Source organism: Liolophura sinensis, chromosome 4, assembly GCF_032854445.1.
Source record: "Liolophura sinensis isolate JHLJ2023 chromosome 4, CUHK_Ljap_v2, whole genome shotgun sequence".
Taxonomy (NCBI): Eukaryota; Metazoa; Mollusca; class Polyplacophora; order Chitonida; family Chitonidae; genus Liolophura; species Liolophura sinensis.
The window spans coordinates 11,261,294-11,283,476 of record NC_088298.1 but is presented as its reverse complement, the minus strand read 5'-3'; the positions used below and the strand labels follow the sequence as shown (position 1 = coordinate 11,283,476).

Here is a 22,183-nt window from a genome sequence, read left to right as displayed (position 1 = left end):
TGAAACCGGGCAAAACCTGGAGGAATCCACCACCATCCGCAAGCTGCTGACAGACCTTACCAAGTACGGCCAGAGAGGAACGAAGCATGCGTTGACTTGAACTCACAGAGACCTCATTGGTAAGAGGCTCCTGGGTCTTGCGCCATGCTGGCGTGCTAGCCCTTTCATCCACGCAGGCTCCTTTACTTCTGTAGCACTACATGAGACTACTAGAAAATTTCAACTTGTCAATTAATTAATTAATGAAATAGCTGAGTAGTCCTACGTGTAATAAAGGCAAAAGGATTAACTGTTGAACATCAAACATTTCCCCTGCTCTGTTTTTAAGCTTGGGAAAGGGTACACATGCACGTCTAACTCTGGTATTTCAGAAATTGTGTAATTGTTGCACTGTTGCAAAATGGTTGTTAAGCACAATGTTCTGACACACATATATACGCACACAAGCGAAACACGTCGGTATGCATTTCATCAAATGTTCACTCTTGTAAGATTGCAATCTGCAATTGCGCGGGAAACACAAAACTTATCTCGCGACCGGCGCTGAAGACAGTGTGACCGCAACTACTGAAATACCAGCTATCAAAGTCGATTTATTTTGAAACGATCAGATACATAAAAGTACCTCTTTTCTTCAATACACGTCCCATTTTCCTCCCGATTCACTCTTTATGTGAAGCAGTAGGGGATAACTGTCGCCAATTCGTGCGCCAAATGAGAATTCTGCGCCTGAAATCTTCGACAATGTAGGCTCTGTCAATGGTCTTGTAAACTTTACCACGTGTTTCCACACAATCGTTTGGATGACCTCTGCAATTGGATTCTTTCAAAGTCGTGGTTAGCGGGGAAGGGTTGTGTAAATTTCTGTAGTGTTTCCAGAATCTGTAAATCTGAAACACTATTTTCCATTACAGTCCATTGTAGAGCCCTTAAAAGAGAATTTTTATCTTAAATAATTAATTATGGACATATTTTATAAATCAAAATAAGATATTGCATGCACGCACCCCTATCAAAAAGTAGACTGCTCTGTCCATTTATGGAAGCTCAGCCACAGCGAAGGGTCAATGTTTGTGACGTCACGAATATTTGAGATTGTGCGTCGCGTAAGAATACATGATTCATAATGGCTTTTTTCACTCATTAAATACTCACAACTTACATCATTGTTCATTAAATTGTATTCTTTATTAACAACAATACAATTCCAACGCGAGTTATTTTGCATCGATACCTTAGAACAAAGAATAATAGGCCATGTTTTTGAGGAACTACATTTCATAGAGTGCAGGGATGTCGGATCTAGCAGCAGTTGTTCGTTCCATTATGGCCGCACACTGATCCGAATAGAGATTGTAGTTATTCTTCAGGCGAATCCAGGCGATTTCTTTTACTTCGATCGCTAGTGAACCGATTGTCACACATACACCTTTCAGTTTCACACCTAGAACCCCTGGCTTAGAAGACATCGTCTCAGAATCCGTCTCGTTGGTAAGTATGTTAATTTTAGGCAGCGCGTCGATTCGATTTTTTCCTCGCCTCTCCTCAGGCAAGCCTGCGATCTGACGTACACACTGTATAACAGTGCGTTCGGTTGTACCACAACTCACGTAGACAACACTTGTATGTCTGTCAGTTTGTTTATTTACAAAACAGCGATTTGATCTGCCCAAACATCTCTGACTTGCAGAGGCTAACTGATAATCGTCCACTGTGGTAACTGGACTTGTGTTCGTCGAATGTTGATCTTCCTTGAAAAGTTTTCCTTTGTCTGAAAATTTATCAAATTACGTCAAATACACCGATACTAAACGTGTTTTAGACCTTAGTATCTAAGCTTAGTTGCCAGCAATTTATTACCGTATCACTGGTTGACTCTTTGTGAATTGTGATTTCTGAAGATGATGAGACTGTGTGATACACATTATATGTTAATACATGCAGAATAAATCATATTTGAAGAAGTAATGGGGGGGGGGGGGAGGGAATAAACCCATCCAACTCTTTAAGGGTGCTGAAATTGTTAACTGTCTCCTGTTATAAAATACCTTCACAGGTATATCTCTTTAGACTGCTAAGCCTCCTAAGTTTTAAAGGCGACAGCATGAGCATGATCAGTGAGATTTAAATTGAACCGTTTTACTTGACACTTCCTTATTTCGGAATCAATATAACAAGGTAGGCTAAGTATTTGTCAGCCCACTGTCAGAGTACATGTATACAGTCAAATATGTTGTTATTGGCATAGTCGTCTGGCCGTGCAGTGTGGCAACATGGAGTTTGAGAATCAGCTCCAAGAAGATACCATTTTGGTTGTTACATGTATTATATGACCCAAGTACTTTATACCCCAATCAAAAACAACAAGAACAAAAAAATCCAGCGAAATTGAAATGCAGAAATCCCTTTTTTTTATGTGTCAGCAGTTTGAATGATTAGAAACAAGTGGTAATTTACATGTACATGTGTTTATAGATATGCATATTTTTATCCCAAATTTTTTTTTTTTGTTATTGACATACATGTATAGAAGAATGTAGAGTAACCCTAAATTTATTGAAGCTAAGTGTTTATTATGGAGAAGAGGAATGGAATGTGAGTACAAGGAAGTGAAGTAACAAATTAAAAAGTGAAAATGCCGTCAGTCACTGGGAGCAGGAAACGTGGCAAACAAGGTACATCGTTGAGAACTTGTATGCATTGTATGAACAAGGTACATCTGCATGTACAAGACCAAGGGTGTGTATGAGTTTCATTGAGAAACGAAAAGTATTATACTCTCATTCAAACTGTATGAACGATGCACATTTGTGAGAACCAAGGAGTGTACAGACGAAACACATAAATTGGTGTGAGAATGTATGAACCAGATTCATGTGAGAACAGGATGGCATGTGAACTTGCCACATCAGAGAGAACAAGGGAGTGTATGAACAAGGCACATCAATGAGAATAAGGGAGTATGTGAACCAGGCACATCAATGAGAACAAGAGAGTGCATGAACCAGGTACATCAGTGAGAACAAGGGAGTGTATGAACCGGGTGCATCTGTGAGAACAGGAGAGTGTATGAACCAGATACGTCATTGAGAGCAAGGGAGTGTATGAACCAGGCACACCAGCGAGAACAAGGGAATGTATGAACCAGACACATCAGCGAGAACACGGGAGTGTATGAACCAGGTACATGAGTGAGAACAGGGGAGTGTATGAATCAGGTGCAACGGTGAGAACATGGGAGTGTATGAATCAGGCACATCTGTGAGAAAAAATTTTTGTATGAACCAAGTGCATTGGTGAGAACAAGGGAGTGTATGGACGAGGTACACCAATGACAACAGGAGAGTGTCTGAACCAGGCATAGCAGTGGCAACAAGAGAGTGTATAGACCAGGTACATTTGTAAGAACAAATTGTTGTATAAATCAAGCACTTGTATATCAGTGACAACAAGGGAGTAATTAACCAGGTAAATTGGTGAGAACAACGGAGTGTATGAACCCAGGACATCAGTGAGAACAGGGGAGTGTATGAACCAGGTACGCCAGTGAAAACAAAGGAGTGTATGAACCAGGTACATTAGTGAGAACACGAGAGTGTATGAACCAGGCACATCAGTGACAACAAGGGAGTGTATGAACCAGGCACTTCAGTGAGAATGTGTGTGTGTGAACCAGGTACATCAATGAAAACAGGAGAGTGTGTTAATCCAGCACATCAGTGAGAACAAAGGAGTGTATGAACCAGGTGCATCAGTGAGAACAAGGGGCTGTATGAACCCGAGACATTGTTAAAAACATAAGAGTGTATGAACGAGGTACATCAATGAGAACAGCAGAGTGTATGAACTAGGTACCTCAGTGAGAACAGGAGAGTGTATGCATCAGGCACATCAGTGAGAACAAGAGAGTGTATGAACTAGGCACAACAGTGAGAACAGGAGTGCATGAATCAAACACATCAGTGAGAACAATGGAGTGTATGAACGATGTACATAAATGAGAACAAGGGAGTGTTTGAACTCGGGACATCAGTGAGAACAAGGGGCTGTATGAACCAGGTACATCAGTGAGAACAAGCGGGTGTATGAACCAGGTGCATCAGTGAGAACAAGGGGCTGTACGAACCACGTACATACATGTGAGAACAAAGTTGTGTACGAACATAAGACCCCTAGCAAACCATGGGTTGCTACATGAAATTCTTTTATTTTTGTAGATTTTTATCGTGAATTAATAAAATAGAAAACAATAAGAAAACAGCCTGACAATGGAGTTAATAAATGGTAATTGAAATGGTAAGTCTCTTGGCTTTGAACAACTAATATTACATTATCCGTTAGTATTTATGATGGGCCTGCTGATCCACTCATTACACAATACACCCAGATGTGTCTGGACGTGTGGATCGATGCAGTAGATTAGGTTTAAGTGTTGTATGCAATGCATCAGGAGTCTTCAAGAGCTCAAAATAATAAAGATGACCTCGGTCAGTTGAGGTCATCACAGAGATGACCTTTTCACAACTTGAAGATAGTTAATGACACTTTTTGTTCGGATCATCTTTCTCATAAAACATTTTGGCTCTTATAGATGTACCTGTACCCAGGAGTTCATAGACATCAGAATATTAAATACCCTATTAGAAATGTTGAGGTTTTTATTCAGATCTGATTGCCCTGTAATGGTGCCATAGTGAGGTTTTTTTGTTTTTTAAATATCTAGGTACCAAAGGCCAAAATTAAAACATTGTTTGCTTGATGTTAAAAGCCATTTAGCAGAAGGGAAGAACAGTCGTAGAATCCTGTTCGTATGATACATCACAGTTAAACTTCCTCAACATTGATCAAAATGCAGTACTAAATTATGTCACCCAATATTTGGCAATTCTCAAAATAAATATCCCTAGATCTTTACAATAAAGCTATCAAGTAAACATTAGTTTAGCATTTTTATGAGTACATTATAAGTCAACAGTTTGTGCTAGCATTTTTGGGGGGAGGGGGAACGTGAAAATATAACCAAATTCCTGTCCAGCTGATACTTTTGACCGAGTGAAGTGGAACCTCTGCACCTAGTAAAATAAAATCCAAATCAGTGTACTGCCTTGTCTAAAAGTATGAAGAGTGTAAGCCCCCAAGTGAGCCTCAGCTCAGATCACCTGCTTTGACCTAATCTACACTGTCCAGAAGGTTTCTTCATGAGGAAGAGGAGAGCCAAAATCATGTTGTGTTGCGTGAAAATTAATGGATGGAACATATCAGCTTTGTCTTTGTATGTGAACTTTCATGCTCCTGCCCTTTCTATTGTCACTACCATTGTTTCCACTTCACAAAAATGTATCAGTAAACAGATACATTTTCTACCCATTAAATCATCTGGCAGTGGTGATATCAATGACAGTTCAGGAAATTACACCAATATATTCCCAGCTACATGCTCGTTAGCATCGAGTTTTGACGTGGACAAAAGCTATCCACTCACCTGGCTAATCTTTTTTAAATTTTGGGATGTCCTGACCAGTATTTTTGTGCCAACTGAAGGGGCTCATGTGGGGGCCTCTGATACATGTGAAATGGGATTAATACAAAACATAAAACGCAAAACTGTTCGGGATTCTTTGATAACATGTAGGGTTAAAATGAAAATCTTCTGTTTTGATCGTGTTCCAGCAGATGTTATGATGTAATAAGATCTCAGTTTTTCCCCGTGATTGTACCAGTGAATTAATTTAATTCACAAAAAATAAAGTAGGGAATCTACGTAAGTGGGCTACGGCTATATCTTGAGGAACTTGTCCTTGGAGGTATAGGCCTGTGTCCACGTTCGGTCAGTGTTTGTAAACATTTCACATTGGTTATAACCAGAGCCACAATTATTACCAATTCAGTTTCGTGAAATAAGGTGTATTTTTAAGGTACATGTATAGCGTGGCGAAAAGAATTGGATCACAGAGATTTACATATTTTGCTGTCGAAAAGTTTTTTTTTGAACATTTTACAATGTTTGTCTCACAAAATGAGTAATTGATTTGAAATCTTAATCTTCTATGGAAACACAGTGTCACTGGTGATCAATTCAGTTAGATAATGAAAAATATGGCAACACTATTTTACAGGTATCCAAATGAATACGGGTGAAAACACTTCACAGGTAGGCCTATCTCAGTATACAGGTATCGGATATGGTATACCGGTCAAAGTGTATAAGGCTGGCTATGCTCAACAGCGGGAGAGGAAATTACATATCTGAGAAGAGCACCCGTCACCTGTAAACAGAGTGACATTTCAAACGATCAGCAACAACAACAAAAAATATGAAAGAAGCAATTAAAGGAAATAAACTAATTGGCATCTGTAAAAACCGAAAAAACAAATTTCTGTTGGGATTTCTTGAAGGGACGGTCACATAACATCAAATGAGATCCTGGTTCGATCCAGTCAACTATTTATATGAGTGGCGTAATACATAAACAAAGAATATCAAATATAATTTAATGATTAATATTTTAATTAACACTATATCCTTGTTAACATCAATTAAACCATGTTTTTAAAAACAGTACATATACATGACAATTCTCTGCACGAATTTTTCCTTCAAATGGGATAAAAACTGATACTTTAAAAATGAAGAAAACATAAAGCTTGTGAAATGTTACAGCCCTCTATCTGTACACTGATTGTAGATATATATAATAGAGAGTAAAACACATGGTAGTGTAATTCTCTGTAATCAGAAGCTGAAATTATAATATGGATATGGGATGCCAGTACGCGTTCCTAGAGAGTGACATACATAGAGGAAAGTAGGAGGTGATGTGCGACGGGTAGTAGAGATTATGATGTGGTGATTGCCATATTGGTGCAGACTTTACAAATACAAACTTATACAAATGCGCTGCGCTCCACCTAATTCGCAATAAGTAAATCTAGCTCCTCTAGCTTATAGCATACTTTTGAGTTTTTTGAACTCTGTATGCAGTATTTTGAATCTCAAATTACTGTTTAATGGCAGTTAAGGTCGACATTATGAATCCCTGTGTAACCCCTTGTGTAAAAGGTCGAACACAAAATATTAGCAGAACCCCTTGCGTAAAAGGTCGAACACAAAATATAAGCGGAACCCCTGTAAAAGGTCGAACACAAAATATAAGCAGAACCCCTGTGAAAAGGTCGAACACAAAATATTAGCAGAACCCCTGTGAAAAGGTCAAACACAAAATATTAGCATAACCCCTTGTGTAAAAGGTTGAACACAAAATATTAGCAGAACCCCTGTGAAAAGGTCGAACACAAAATATTAGCAGAACCCCTGTGAAAAGGTCAAACAAAAAATATTAGCATAACCCCTTGTGTAAAAGGTCGAACACAAAATATTAGCAGAACCCCTGTGAAAAGGTCGAACACAAAATATTAGCAGAACTCCTTGTGTAAAAGGTTGAACACAAAATATTAGCATAACCCCTTGTGTAAAAGGTCGAACACAAAATATTAGCAGAACCCCTGTGAAAAGGTCGAACACAAAATATTAGCAGAACCCCTGTGAAAAGGTTGAACACAAAATATTAGCATAACCCCTTGTGTAAAAGGTCGAACACAAAATATTAGCAGAACCCCTGTGAAAAGGTCGAACACAAAATATTAGCAGAACTCCTTGTGTTAAAGGTTGAACACAAAATATTAGCATAACCCCTTGTGTAAAAGGTCGAACACAAAATATTAGCATAACCCCTTGTGTAAAAGGTCGAACACAAAATATTAGCAGAACCCCTGTGAAAAGGTCGAACACAAAATATTAGCAGAACTCCTTGTGTTAAAGGTTGAACACAAAATATTAGCATAACCCCTTGTGTAAAAGGTCGAACACAAAATATTAGCATAACCCCTTGTGTAAAAGGTCGAACACAAAATATTAGCAGAACCCCTGTGAAAAGGTCGAACACAAAATATTAGCAGAACCCCTGTGAAAAGGTCGAACACAAAATATTAGCATAACCCCTTGTGTAAAAGGTCGAACACAAAATATTAGCAGAACCCCTGTGAAAAGGTCGAACACAAAATATTAGCAGAACCCCTGTGAAAAGGTCAAACTCAAAATATTAGCATAACCCCTTGTGTAAAAGGTCGAACACAAAATATTAGCATAACCCCTGTGAAAAGGTCGAACACAAAATATTAGCAGAACCCCTGTGAAAAGGTTGAACACAAAATATTAGCAGAACTCCTTGTGTAAAAGGTTGAACACAAAATATTAGCAGAACCCCTGTGAAAAGGTCGAACACAAAATATTAGCAGAACCCCTGTGAAAAGGTCAAACACAAAATATTAGCAGAACCCCTGTGAAAAGGTTGAACACAAAATATTAGCATAACCCCTTGTGTAAAAGGTCGAACGTAAAATATTAGCAGAACCCCTGTGTAACACCTTGTGTAAAAGGTCGAACACAAAATATTGGCAGAACCCCTGTGTAACCCCTTGTGTAAAAGATCGAACACAAAATATTAGCAGATGGTTTACAGGATTTTAGGTAAAGTGGTTATCAGAGCTTTTACATGTATATGAAGAATAAACCAGCATCAATTAATGTCACTCCTTCAATTAGTTTTATAATAAATAAATTTTAATTTACTGTATTTCAGCTAAAGTTTTCTGGTGACACATTTTGCTTGAGTCTCATTGATTCAATCACTTTACAGTGCCACATAAGCCTTTTAAGTGAAGTTTGAAAAATTTCTTTTAAAAATTTTTTGGGGTTTGCATGAAAAGTGTCAATTTAAGGCGTTTATATATGTCTCAGAGTGGATTTTTACAGACCAAACAGTGTTCATTGTGTTTAATAAACTAGAGTGCCTGTGTATAACTTCTGGATACTTACTGGTAGTTGTAATTCTTTGAGCGGGATCCCCTGGTGATGAAGTCCTTAGTTACATAAGCTACTCTCCGGGGTCAGACAGGAGGGGTTTCCCCAGCTTTCTCTAGACTCTGTGCCATTGGTGAGGTCAGATAGTGCATCCCTGGGTCATTGTGTGTCTGCCAAGTAATACCGGATCTTATGGGTGAAGATAAGTGTGCGTTAATACGAGCGTACGCATCCTTGTACACTAGGACAAGTCAGTAGCATGGGTTCGGTATACATGTACCTGGCCTGGAGCTGTTTTCTCTGAGGGGTTATCAATGTAAGTTAAAAACTTGAATTTATTTGAGTTTTCAAAATTTGATTGGAGATTTATATTCAAATAAGGACCATCTGTTACATGATGTCAAGGTATTTGAAGCTTGTTCTTGTCTCTCTTTTATTGCTATGATCACATTGAATTTCACAGTCAAATAAATCATTGACAGTAATATTGCTCTTTGTAGGAGTAACAAAAATCAATTGCCTTTATGACAGTTGCCTTTATGGTTAGACAAGGAGACATCACGCAGGATAAAACAGTACCTACTTTCATATAGAGTAAATTTTTGGTTTCAAGATAAGTTTTGAAATATATTTAACCAAGTTGGTAGACTATTCTTTTGGTCCCAAAACTTATTACTCTGTATTTCATTTCACCCTTTATTGAAATGGTTTACCCGCTTCATGGCATGATCGTATATGTGAGTCCCACGTTTCGTCAGTGGCCATGAGAAGGAAAGGTTGAATATTATCTCTGAACAAGCAGCTCAGTACTTCTTGTTAATGCAGTTATCTCTGGTAGCTAAAAAAAATGTGGTAGGTGAAAAATAATTGGTAGGGTTGGCTTGAAATAGCTAAGGATTGTCTGGTGAAGCATTTTTCCATTTGGGCCCACAGTGATGGTTGCAACTGATTAGTTCCTCCTTACCAAGGAGGTCTCCAGTTCAATCCCAGCTCTGGCTGCTTTTGTAGCAGAAAGTCCAGATGGTGAACTTGTGAGCACCTGGCAAGAAGCAGTGGTTTACTCCAGGAAAACAGCTTTCCATCCCCCATGAATATGAACACTGGTATTGAGAGTTAAAAAGTTCTTGAGTTTACAACACAATAGATTTTTCAAGCTTCGGGAATTTAGGAAATAGTGTTTATTTTTTGTTTATTGTAAGTACCATAGTATTTTGCATGTGCAAGAATAAAACAAATGAAGCCTTTTACAATTTTACTGATTTTTTGTGTTTTTATTGCTTCAAAGATGGAATAACAGTTTGTTACATGGCCTTGTAAGAATACTTAAATCCCCGATTCAAGGCTTCATGATTACACAACTCCACACGTGTTCATGCGGGTATGTTAAATTTAACGGCAATATTTGCATTGTTTGAGTGGACATTGTAAAGCTGCGGTCGCTGTGAGTTTAAGTCTAGCTCATGCTGGCCTCCTCTCCGGACGTATGTGGGAAGGTCTGGCATCAACCTGCGGATGGTGGTGAGTTTCCCCTGGGCTCTGCCCGGTTTCCTCCCACCATAATGCTGGCCGCCGTTGTATAAGTGAAATATTCTTGAGTACGGCGTAAAACACCAATCAAAACAAATAAATAACAGCGTAGAGAAAAAGTATTCACCATTGGAAATTGAATGAATAAAGCCAGTACTAAGGTAAAGAGATTAGAGCTTTGTTATTACTGACTAGACTAGCATGCATATACTTGATGTGCAACGTTACTTCAGCCTTAGGTGTAATGTTTAAGTTAGTGCAGGACATTCATAATGGCAAATCTTCCAGCTATTCACATCATTAAAAAAAAAAAAAACTATGTTATTTACATGGCAGTTTTGTCCTGTACCAAGTATTTGGCACCTGTCAAAATGCTGTTTGCTGCAGGATATTTTCCTTTTTTCTCCACCCCCCCACCCCCCCCCCCCCCCCACCCCCCAACTTGTCATACTGGATGTTTACCAGCACAGTTTACACACATTTGGTTTCACTTTATTGCCATCACGTTAACATTCACGTTCAAACTTAACATTAACAAAAATATATTACTCTGTTGACTAGTAACAAAAAGCAGTTGTCTTTACAATTTGCCACATTGGTTTATTACAGACTTGGCCAGTTTTGGGCAGTGCACATGTTGTCATAGTGCAGTTTGGTCCAAGGCCTAACTTTGTTGTGTCATTTAAATTATACTGTGTAGTGTTTTCATTGCCAGAGTTTACGAATCCCAGCTCTTGTGCATATAAAACCTGTTTGGGGAGGCCTGTTTGTATTTGGGAGTACAAGCAAGCTATGTGTACATAGGGAGTCAGTTGAAAGTGACGCGGGGTCGCCAGGTGCAGTCTACTAGCCCTCTTACCCAGCTCAGCAGAGCAGATTACATGCTCCAGTAGAAGGGGGACAGCCCCAACACTGTCTACACACAGCAGCATAACTTACATAGACACTGTTATCTTTTGAAGAGGTTTGTACAGGGTAAGCCCTGGAGTTACTTGACCTACTTTACAGCCTGTTACAGTGACCTAGTTTTGAGCTATTTATAGACCGCGAGTATACCTGCAGCATAGACCAAGCTGGACTTACATACACACATTCCAGTACTGTAATATACAGCTGTTTGCTTAGAATGTGTTACAGAGTACAGGCTGCTACCCTAGCCCTGTAGCTGCTGCAGAGGTAGACATGCTTATACAGCTTTTATTGAAAAACTATGATCATTCCAGTCTGGTAGGTGGGTATTTTTAGCACCTTGATTGTCTATTTATAGACAACATAGCTCTGAGTGTTAATCTGTTGTGTACTTAGCAGTATGGTTCATGAGTTGGGCATTTCAGTAAGCTTGAGCGCATACATGTACATGTAGTAGAAGTCAGAGGAATTGTCAGTGGACACAGTGCATAACACTGCTGCTGATGTGGGTATAAAATCAATAACGTCTGCTCACTATAGTTACATACACAACACTGTATCACTACTGACTATAGTTAGGTACACAACCCTCTATCACCACTCACTATAGTTACGTCCACAACCCTCTATCACCACTCACTATAGTTACGTCCACAACCCTCTATCACCACTCACTATAGTTACGTCCACAACCCTCTATCACCACTCATTATAGTTACGTCCACAACCCTCTATCACCACTCACTATAGTTACGTCCACAACCCTCTATCACCACTCACTATAGTTACGTCCACAACCCTCTATCACCACTCACTATAGTTACGTCCACAACCCTCTATCACCACTCATTATAGTTACGTCCACAACCCTCTATCACCACTCATTATAGTTACGTACACGAGGCTCTATCACCATTCACTACAATTACGTACACAACCCTCTATCACCACTCACTATAGTTATGTACACAACCCTCTGTCACCACTCATTATAGGTACCTCCACAACGCTCTCTCTGCTCACTATAGTTACCTACACAACGCACCAAACCATTAAAAATATATGGACCCAAGTTAGCTTTCACGGTTATGGATGATTTCATGAACTTATGGTATTTTATGAATACCCACACAGTCAGGTATTTATTTATTTATTTGATTGGTGTTTTACGCCGTACTCAAGAATATTTCACTTATATGACGGCGGCCAGCATTATGGTGAGTGGAAACCGGGCAGAGCCCGGGGGAAATCCACGACCATCTGCAGGTTGGTGACAGACCTTCCCACGTGCAGCCGGAGAGGAAGCCAGCCTGAGCTGGAGGTGAGAGACTCCTGGGTCATTACACTGCGCTAGTGCGCTAACCAACTGAGCCACAGAGGCCCCCCACAGTCAGGTAGCTTTCAGTCCACTGAGTGTATATGGTTAAATGACATGTATATGCAAACGACCAGGTGGACATGAAGTTATTAACACTCACTCAGTGGACAGCTAATGTGATATGTGTGCATTATAAACACCCACTCACTGGACAGCTAACGTGATACGTGTGCATTATAAACACACACTCAGTGGACAGCTAACGTGATACGTGTATGTTATAAACACACACTCAGTGGACAGCTAACGTGATACGTGTATGTTATAAACACACACTCAGTGGACAGCTAACGTGATACGTGTGCTTTATAAACACTCACTCAGTGGACAGCTAACTTGATACATGTGAATTATAAACACACACTCAGTGGACAACTAACGTGATACGTGTGCTTTATAAACACGCACTCAGTGGACAGCTAACGTGATACGTGTGCATTATAAACACACACTCAGTGGACAGCTAACGTGATACATGTGAATTATAAACACACACTCAGTGGACAACTAACGTGATACGTGTGCTTTATAAACACACTCAGTTGACAGCTAACGTGATACGTGTGCATTATAAACACTCACTCAGTGGACAGCTAACGTGATACGTGTGCATTATAAACACTCACTCAGTGGACAGCTAACGTGATACGTGTGAATTATAAACACACACTCAGTGGACAACTAACGTGATACATGTGCTTTATAAACACACACTCAGTGGACAGCTAAGGTGATACGTGTGCATTATAAACACGCACTCAGTGGACAGCTAACGTGATACGTGTGCATTATAAACACACACTCAGTGGACAGCTAACGTGATACATGTGCTTTATAAACACACACTCAGTGGACAGCTAAGGTGATACGTGTGCTTTATAAACACACACTCAGTGGACAGCTAACGTGATACGTGTGCATTATAAACACGCACTCAGTGGACAGCTAACGTGATACATGTGCTTTATAAACACACACTCAGTGGACAGCTAAGGTGATACGTGTGCTTTATAAACACACACTCAGTGGACAGCTAACTTAATATGCGTGCATTATAAACACACACTCAGTGGACAGCTAACGTGATATGTGTACATTATAAACACACTCAGTGGACAGCTAACATGATACGTGTGCATTATAAACACACACTCAGTGGACAGCTGACATCATACAGGTGTGTTCTAAACGCACACTCAGTGGGCAGCGGACATGGTACAGGTATGTTATAAACGCACGCTCAGTGGACAGCTGACATCATACAGGTATGTTATAAACACACACACAGTGGACAGCTGACATGACATGTGATAGACATATAAATTCTGATAAAAAAATATAATTCCAGTACATGATTTCGTTGTGTAAATTGTAGTAGATGTACATGTAGGTGTGTCAGCTAAGTTGGCATGGAAACCGACTGATTTGTGACCTGTGTACATGAAGATACATATGTACCAGTACAGGATAGTTCCGACCTACTAGGTTAAAAGTCTATTAATAAAAATATGGTAAATTATTTTAATACCAAATCTCAGTTGTATGTGATTTTATATATATATATATATATATATATATATATATATATATATATTATTTTATATGCATATTTTATGTATATAAATTTTCTAGAGAGAGACAGCTGTAATAGTTATGGCATTATAAGAAAGAGAAACTCAATTTATTTTAGGAAATAGATTCCAGCATCCATTTTGCCAGCAACTGGACCACCCAACAATTTGAAACATGTCAAAATGAAAGTTTATGAAATAGCAGTTAGTGATGTTGTTTTTGTTGTACAGGGTTGTGTGCAGTGACTTCGGCAGCTCAAGGTCGTGACATTTTAACACAGCCACCAGTTGTGTGGGCAGTTGTTTGTGATTATACACTGTACAAGACCAGCTGGTACATACATTTTACTTGTGCAGTTATATGCAGACATATGTACTACTACACTAGAATCTGTGGATATCTATAGACTATATCTGTATGTGCGCAAATAGTGCAGATACATGTGTTGTTCGGGGGTGTTCAGTTGCAGTATCAATTGCAGATGAATCCATTTTGATCTTTCATTGATAAACTTGGAAGTTCAACTCCAAAGGATGCCGTTTTTGTTTACTGATTGCGATCAAAGCTTTTTCCTTGCAGGTGCACGCCATAAAAAATTCTAATATGTACGTCAAGTTATGTACAAATATGTACAAATTATAAATAAAGTCTGCGCCAAAATCTGCTGGGGGCGACTAGTCCTGAAGTCTTCTGTGTTAGGAGGAGAATTGCCATTGGAAACCGCCGAAGTGCAGTTTATACATTTCCGGTAGAACTTTTCTGCCTAGAAGGTAGCGAACGGTACAGTTCATTTTCCGCTTGACAATCGGGAAACCGGAATGTTGGAGGTAGGTTCTGAGTTTACACGCACAAGCCGCCAGTTTTAACGACTCTCATTGGCTGAGAGGCAACACACCCTTAGCATAAATTACAGGGTGTTAAAGATGGAGGACGCGATGGATTCAGCGACTTATGCCAGCTTTGCCGTTTTCAGGCTTTACGTGTATGGCAAGGAAAAATCGCAAAATTATGCAACAGGCACCACCAAATAGAAAAAAATGTGCTCTTTGCAGCCTATAGTGTCATGTTTTTACGTTTTCTTCTCCTTTAACTTTGTTGTAGCGACATGCATGGCTCTCAGCCATACAGTAGTTCCACAGGTTTTCTCTATATGTAATTATTCAGTGAAAACCCTGATTTAGCATTCAGTATTTCAAAATAAATTTAGGTAAATCATTAATCAAAATGGAATTCCACTTGAAACAGAATTAACACAACTCTTTTTTATTTGCACCTTTTTTTTTTCCTTTTGTGGGGATATTTATATATATATATATATATATATATATATATATATATATGTGTGTGTGTATGCAGGTTTTATGGACCTAATTGTTAATTACACCTGAAAATTGCCCTTCCTGTTTATGTACAAAACTGTTAAAGGATTATCGTGATAGTAACACAAACTGGCCCAAGGAATTATCTAGAAATTGATGACACAGTTGCTGTGACCAGGACTTGGGTATTGCGGCAGGGTGATGAATTCAGAACGATCTGATCTGAGAATGTAAAGAATCAATATCCTTTTGTGTCAGGCTGTGAGGCCTACGAGTCTCGGCTCTGTGGCTGGCGAGAGTGGCTGGAGTGGAGGTGACATAGGGGCTGCTGATGCAGAGGCGGTAGTCTCCATGGCTAGGCCTACGTCTATGTCATGTAGCCCGCTCGAGCCTCCCCCAGTGCTTCCAAGCCTGAGATATTGATCTGGTCTAAAACCCGGCTCCATGAAATCCAGACAAAGAGAAAATCGCAGTATCTCTGCAATGTGTCTATAGCTATAGAACAGCCGGACTGACAGCGCTGTAGTCTGTCTGAGGAAGCTGCTAGCTAGGCTGATCGGAGTAGCGGACGACTGGGCGCTTATCGCGCGTGTTCGTCACTTGGCGCTGTGATCGGGGATTAACTGGGAAGAGGTGATGTTGTGAGGATAAAGCTGTTAGGCTGAGGGTATGCCAGTGTGACACAGGCAGAATGGTGTGGTGTTACATAGACAAACATCATTCTCACGTCATAACTAGTTAGTCTGTGTTAATGCACATGTGGGATGTACATGTAGTACTGGTCAGGTCACAGTCGTGTATATTTGTACATCACATATTGAATGTACGCTGTACATGTATGTATAGCCCAGGTGAAGCTCAGACTGTATCCACAGAACATGTCCAGAGCTTTATAATATATATATGTGTGTGTGTATATGTACATATTGCTGGCCTGTCTGTCCTTTCCGGGACACAACATGCACGTATATGAATTAACTATCAGAATGTAGACACATGTACAAGCCTGTTCTATAGAAGTCTGAGAATATCTATTTATGTTGAGTGATGATCTTGTTATGGACATCTGTCAATCCCAGGTTGATTCAGGGGAGATGAAGATGTCTGGATTGGGCTTAAGGTTTTTTATTTAGCAGAATACATGAAGATGTAGGACAGTATTGTAGACGTAAGAGCTGACCGCAGCTAGACAAGCCATATGCACTGAACATGTGTGGGTACATCGGGAGTTGTTTTTGTCTGATAAACATCGTATATGCATGTTTCTTTATACAATATTTCGGATCAGTGATTAATGTGTTACATGTATTTATTTGATTGGTGTTTTAATGCTGTGCTCCCGAGCTCTTTCATTTTTTCAAGGGTATATTGAAACAAGGCATGGCTCATTGAGTATGGTGTTCGAACCCAGCCACATGACACAAAGGGTGTGGGTTCAACCCCGGCCTTGGACAAGGAATTTTACTTTCCCATACATGCATAGTGACAAAATACAGCCTTTAGTGTTTGTGGAGTGTTGTGAGCAATGTTCTGTTTGTTGAAGACCACCTACTTTACACTAGAATGGCAAGTAAATTTATACATAACATTTGAGAAAGTTTGTCAGTTTGTCCAAAAATTTCCTGAATTTTAATGTTGTTCATATATGTTACGTGTTTTTCAGACATGCTGGCTGACAAAGGATAAGTTTTGGGTAGTGTCATCGTGTCGTTGTCGTTGTAGCCATCGTCATGCCCAAACGGAAGATCGAGGAGGTCGACCTGACCCCACCGGGGTCTGAAGGTGATGAGAGTAGCAACAGTAGCGGAGGTACAGACAGCAGTGTGGATGTGTCTGTCAAAGGTGAGGGAGAAAGGAGAAGGAACTTTTAACAAACGGCTGTCTCAGGCCATGGTACATGAAGTACTACTGTAACTCTGGTCATTTTACATAGATGCTGTTTTTACATGTTGCTGCTCTGACGTGCCGGCTCTGCCTGTATCCATTGTAGGAAGTGTAATGTGTTTGATCTAAAATTTAAAAGTTAAGCATACTCATTTTTCCTGATTTTGAGAGTTACTTGGTCTTACAAAGGTGCTTTGAGGTTTGTGTGGAAAGTAAGAGGATAGCCAATGTAAAAAGTTGTGGCACCTCATGTTATATTTTATAACCTTTTGAGGTGAACACAGTAACCTGAGCGCCGTCCCACTATTTGAAATACATGTAGTTGTCATGTGTATGTGGGTCTGTTGCTAGCTCCTATAGTACAGGCATCTGTGACTGTCACAAGTTTGCTGACCTTCATTGCCACAAGGCACACAAGTTGTGGGTTCAGTCTGAGTCGCAGACAGGCAGTTTGTCTCTAAGGGTGTTGGCTGTGCTGCTTGCATTCATTGGAGACCGCTTCTCTTTCATCCAGATGGAACGCAAGTTTGAATGTCAAAAGTGGGAATGCGATGGTGTCAGTGAAAAGTTCTTGGGTATTGGGTGAAAAAAAATCAAATGCAATAATAAAAAATTGTAAAATTATATGCCAACCAATGTTTGATGAGATCTGCTTGTTTATTTTTATTTTCAACAGGATGTTTCCAGAAATCCAAAAAGCCAAAACATTCCGTGAATTTTGAAGGTGTGAAAGTGTATTACTTCCCACGTATTCAAGGTTTTACCTGCATTCCCAGTGAGGGGGGATCAACTCTTGGTAAGTTACTTCCCTCATATTCAAGGTTTTACCTGCATTCCCAGTGAGGGGGGATCAACTCATGGTAAGTTACTTCCCTTATATTCAAGACTTTACCTGCATTACCAGTGAGGGGGGATCAACTCTTGGTAAGTTACTTCCCTCATATTCAAGGTTTTACCTGCATTCCCAGTGAGGGTGGATCAACTCTTGGTAAGTTACTTCCCTCATATTCAAGACTTTACCTGCATTCCCAGTGAGGGGGGATCAACTCTTGGTAAGTTACTTCCCTCATATTCAAGGTTTTACCTGCATTCCCAGTGACGGGGGATCAACTCATGGTAAGTTACTTTCCTCATATTCAAGGTTTTACCTGCATTCCCAGAGAGGGGGGATCAACTCTTGGTAAGTTACTTCCCTCATATTCAAGGTTTTACCTGCATTCCCAGTGAGAGGGGATTAACTCTGGGTAAGTCTATGTACAGTACTGTGGGACCGTTTTTCCTCTGGCCCTCACCAAAATGTGAAAATTAACATGTTTTCTAATTGTAGGTTTTTGTTTGAATCCATCTGGAGTAATTGGTGAGAAAGGCATTTGTTAAGTTGATTTCTGGCTACGTGTAACTGTGGTTGATATTGGATTTTGCGCTGTGAGATATTCTTGACATAGTCAGAAGTAGGAATTTGCCTTATTTTTTCATAAACTGGTCTGAACAGTGTAAAATCAGTTGGCTGATTACATGCAGATCTACATGTGGGAGCCATCACTGTTGTGAGAGGCTTACACAAAATTCACAATAACTTTTGTCGGTGTCTCATTTTTCACTTTTGATCAGGCTTGTAAGGGAGCAGACTTACTGACAGGTAATTTGATGTTGGTTGTTGGTTTTTCAGGTATGGGAGACAAGCACACGTATGAGGAAGATTTCACTCTGGGAGAGTACTCCAAGGAGCAGAGGCGCATCCACAAGATGATCGTGGAGGAACAGAAGCAGCAAGGTAAACTCGTGCACCTCCTAAAGCCCTCCAAGCCAGTGACTCTAGAGGAGAAGAGTGACTCCGATCACGACTCCGACAGTGACTCTGAAAGCGACCCCGAGGTGGACGACTACTACTTCCTGCAACCAGTCCCCATCCGCCAGAGGCGCTTGTTGCTGCGCCAATCAGGCGTCAAGAAAATAGACGGCCAAGAAAAAGAAGAGTGCAAGACGATTCGCACATCACGTGAAGTGTGCGGCTGCGATTGCAAAGTGTTTTGCGACCCTGCCACTTGCGCCTGCAGTTTAGCGGGGATTAAGTGCCAAGTGGATCGCTTGTCATTTCCGTGCGGTTGCACGAAGGATGGTTGCGGAAATCATGCAGGTCGCATCGAATTCAACCCGATCAGGGTCCGAACACATTTTATTCACACGCTCATGAGGCTGGAGCTTGAGCGGAAAGACGCTGAAACAAAAGCTTTGAAAGCCCAGCGGCAGTCCTTACACAATGGCACAGCGCAAACGCAAAAGGAAGAGCAAGCGAAAGAGCTTGTGCCGACAGAGGAGAATCTGGATGAAGACCAGTGGGAATACAATAGCAATGAGAAAGGCAGCTGTAGAGATTGCCAGAATTCTGAAATCTGTCATGTCATGATGCAGGAAGCGCAGGCGCAGTATGCCAGGACTTTGGAAAATGAGCAGCGCTGCCTGCCACAACAACAGCAACACTTCACGCCAGACTTGCACGGGGTGAGTCTTCAGAACATTGCGCCTCAGGCAGGCGGCATCGCGTCGCCCCTTCCCCGGGTTCTTCTTTTTAGCGACAATGAGGAGGAATTTTACACGGCAGACAACACGACAAGCATGTTCCATTTTAAACAGGAGGAAAGCTCATACTCTGAGAGCAGTGACTGTTCAAGTGAAAACAGCATTGATAATAGCAATAACTACAACAAGTCATATCAGAGTCTGTCAACTTTTGACTCCAGCACAACAGCCAACGGCAGCGCAGCGAGTTTCTGCACAGATAATGGAGGATCTGTCACCCAATCAGAGCCTCAGAAATACATTGATCTCAACAACTCTCCTGCTCCAGGCATGTTTAAGCTTGAGCCAATGGCTGGTGTTTTGAATGGCGTTCGTCCTGCAGAGTTTGCAGAGAGTGTCCAGTCAGCTGTTTTGCCAGCTTGGCCCGAAAACGGTGAATCCGCGAACTATGCGCCATGCACCAAGGCGTATCCCCCGCCCACTGAATCCCACCCCTCCCAGCCTCCTTTCTCATACACTACAATGACAGACACAACTTCTGATCAGTTGGCTGAGAGGTGCCCAGGAATATCCACCCACATGAAGAATCAAAATCTGAGCAAAGACGTGAACGGTGAATTAGCTCCCTTTACGCCAGGTTCCACAGGATCCCTGCACTCTGATTCAGATGTCCTATGTGGTGGTAGCCTGGACGGTTTTCCTCTAAGCCCTCCGCAGACCACAGACAACACCTGCAGCGGCATTGGCAGCGACTCGTCCAGGTCACCTGTGTACACAGAGGTCAACGGTAACCCACTGGGTGTCGCGGAAAACGATTCCGCTGACCTCTCAAAATCGCTGTTTAACTTCGAAAAAAGCGACAATCATCTTCAGACTCCAACATCTGTCGACATGAAAAGTGTGGCATTATCGGGCAACCTTGGGATTGAGTTTGCCTCAGAGATATCAGTCGCGCATGACTCCCATTCTGACTCCCAGGGAAACTTCACAAGTGCTAGCCTAAAGCCCATAGACGGCAAGCCTAATTTTGGTGAGCTTATTAAGGAATCATTGGTTGAAACAGCCATTGCTTGACAATTTATTTTTTTTTTTTTTTTTCACATTTCTGAAGATGGATCAAATTTTCATGCAATTTGCTAAAAGATTTTCGTACAATATTTATATGGATCACAAGTCTTGTCAGAAAATTTTGTAATGTTTGAGGAGTGAAAGTGTACATTTCCATGACAACTGGAATGAAAATGGCGGCCGTTGAAATTACACTGTAATTTTGTTCAGGGTATTCATGTCGGCTCCTGTGAAAATTTTCAACAAAATGCACAATGATTATTCTTGTGCATCGGCAGCATCACAAGATTTTGCATGCTTGCATTTAAGAGGATTTCGAAAGGTCGCAAGTTTATTTTAGACAGCGAAGAGTGCTTAATTGACACAGTTGGAATGTTGCCAAATTGAGTTGTCTTTCCTTGAATGGGAGCAAAGGGATTGTGACTTGTGAAATGACCCAGTACTCAATACTCATGGTGTTTTCATGGAGAGATATTTTATAAGAGAATCCCAGCTAACAGAAGTGGTTTTCAGTTCAAATGTTGAACGTCCTCGTTTTACATACTGTATACATGGTTTAATATTTGACAGAACAATCATATGGAGAGTTTATCGTCAGATATTTTTATCGGACCTGAGCAGAAGTCTTGTTGACCTGCAGGCAAGCTACTGAGAGAATGATGCTGATATTGTCATACACATTTACGTGTTCTTCTGAATGAATTTCTTTTTTTTTTTTCTACAAAAATCATGATAATCAAAGATTCAGATCACCTCCACATTTTATCTACATTTCATCCAGTCGCATATCAAACTGATGATGATTTCAGGTTTTTGTTTTTTTTTCTCGTTAGTTTAAATTAATTAAGTGTCAACACAACCAGGATGTGTGTGGTGACCATGTCAGTTTGAAGACAAAATGAGATCCATTTTTGCAACAATCAACAGTCCAAGAGATAAAATGTTTGCCATTCACAAGCGTTTCTTAAATTGCCAAAGTTATTACAGTTTTTTTGGTTAACTCTTTGAGTAATGTTTGTTTTATTTAAAGATCTACCCACATACATGTGCATACATGTAGTCATTGTTGATCTGTTTTTCTGGTGGTATTTTACATATCAAAAGTCACAACTCCCTTGTTAAAATGATGGCATGCAGTTTGTTTTT

General features: G+C 40.4%; 1 protein-coding gene across 1 annotated transcript; it reads left to right on the top strand.

Annotated features, from left to right (window-relative positions):
* Positions 1-1,347: 1,347 nt before the first annotated feature.
* LOC135464752 (cysteine/serine-rich nuclear protein 3-like) lies at positions 1,348-22,183 on the top strand. The gene is made up of 4 exons (XM_064742291.1): positions 1,348-1,491; positions 17,229-17,407; positions 18,126-18,245; positions 19,119-22,183. The coding sequence occupies exons 2-4, from the start codon at positions 17,296-17,298 to the stop codon at positions 21,041-21,043; spliced, it is 2,157 nt and encodes a 718-aa protein (XP_064598361.1). The 5' UTR covers positions 1,348-1,491; positions 17,229-17,295; the 3' UTR covers positions 21,044-22,183.

Excerpts from the sequence above, each read along its gene's own strand:
- LOC135464752 (XM_064742291.1), top strand. The coding sequence starts at position 17,296 with ATGCCCAAACGGAAGATCGAGGAGGTCGACCTGACCCCACCGGGGTCT. Across the intron at positions 17,408-18,125 it reads TGTGGATGTGTCTGTCAAAG|GATGTTTCCAGAAATCCAAA; the intron begins GTGAGGGAGAAA and ends TATTTTCAACAG. Across the intron at positions 18,246-19,118 it reads TGAGGGGGGATCAACTCTTG|GTATGGGAGACAAGCACACG; the intron begins GTAAGTTACTTC and ends TTGGTTTTTCAG.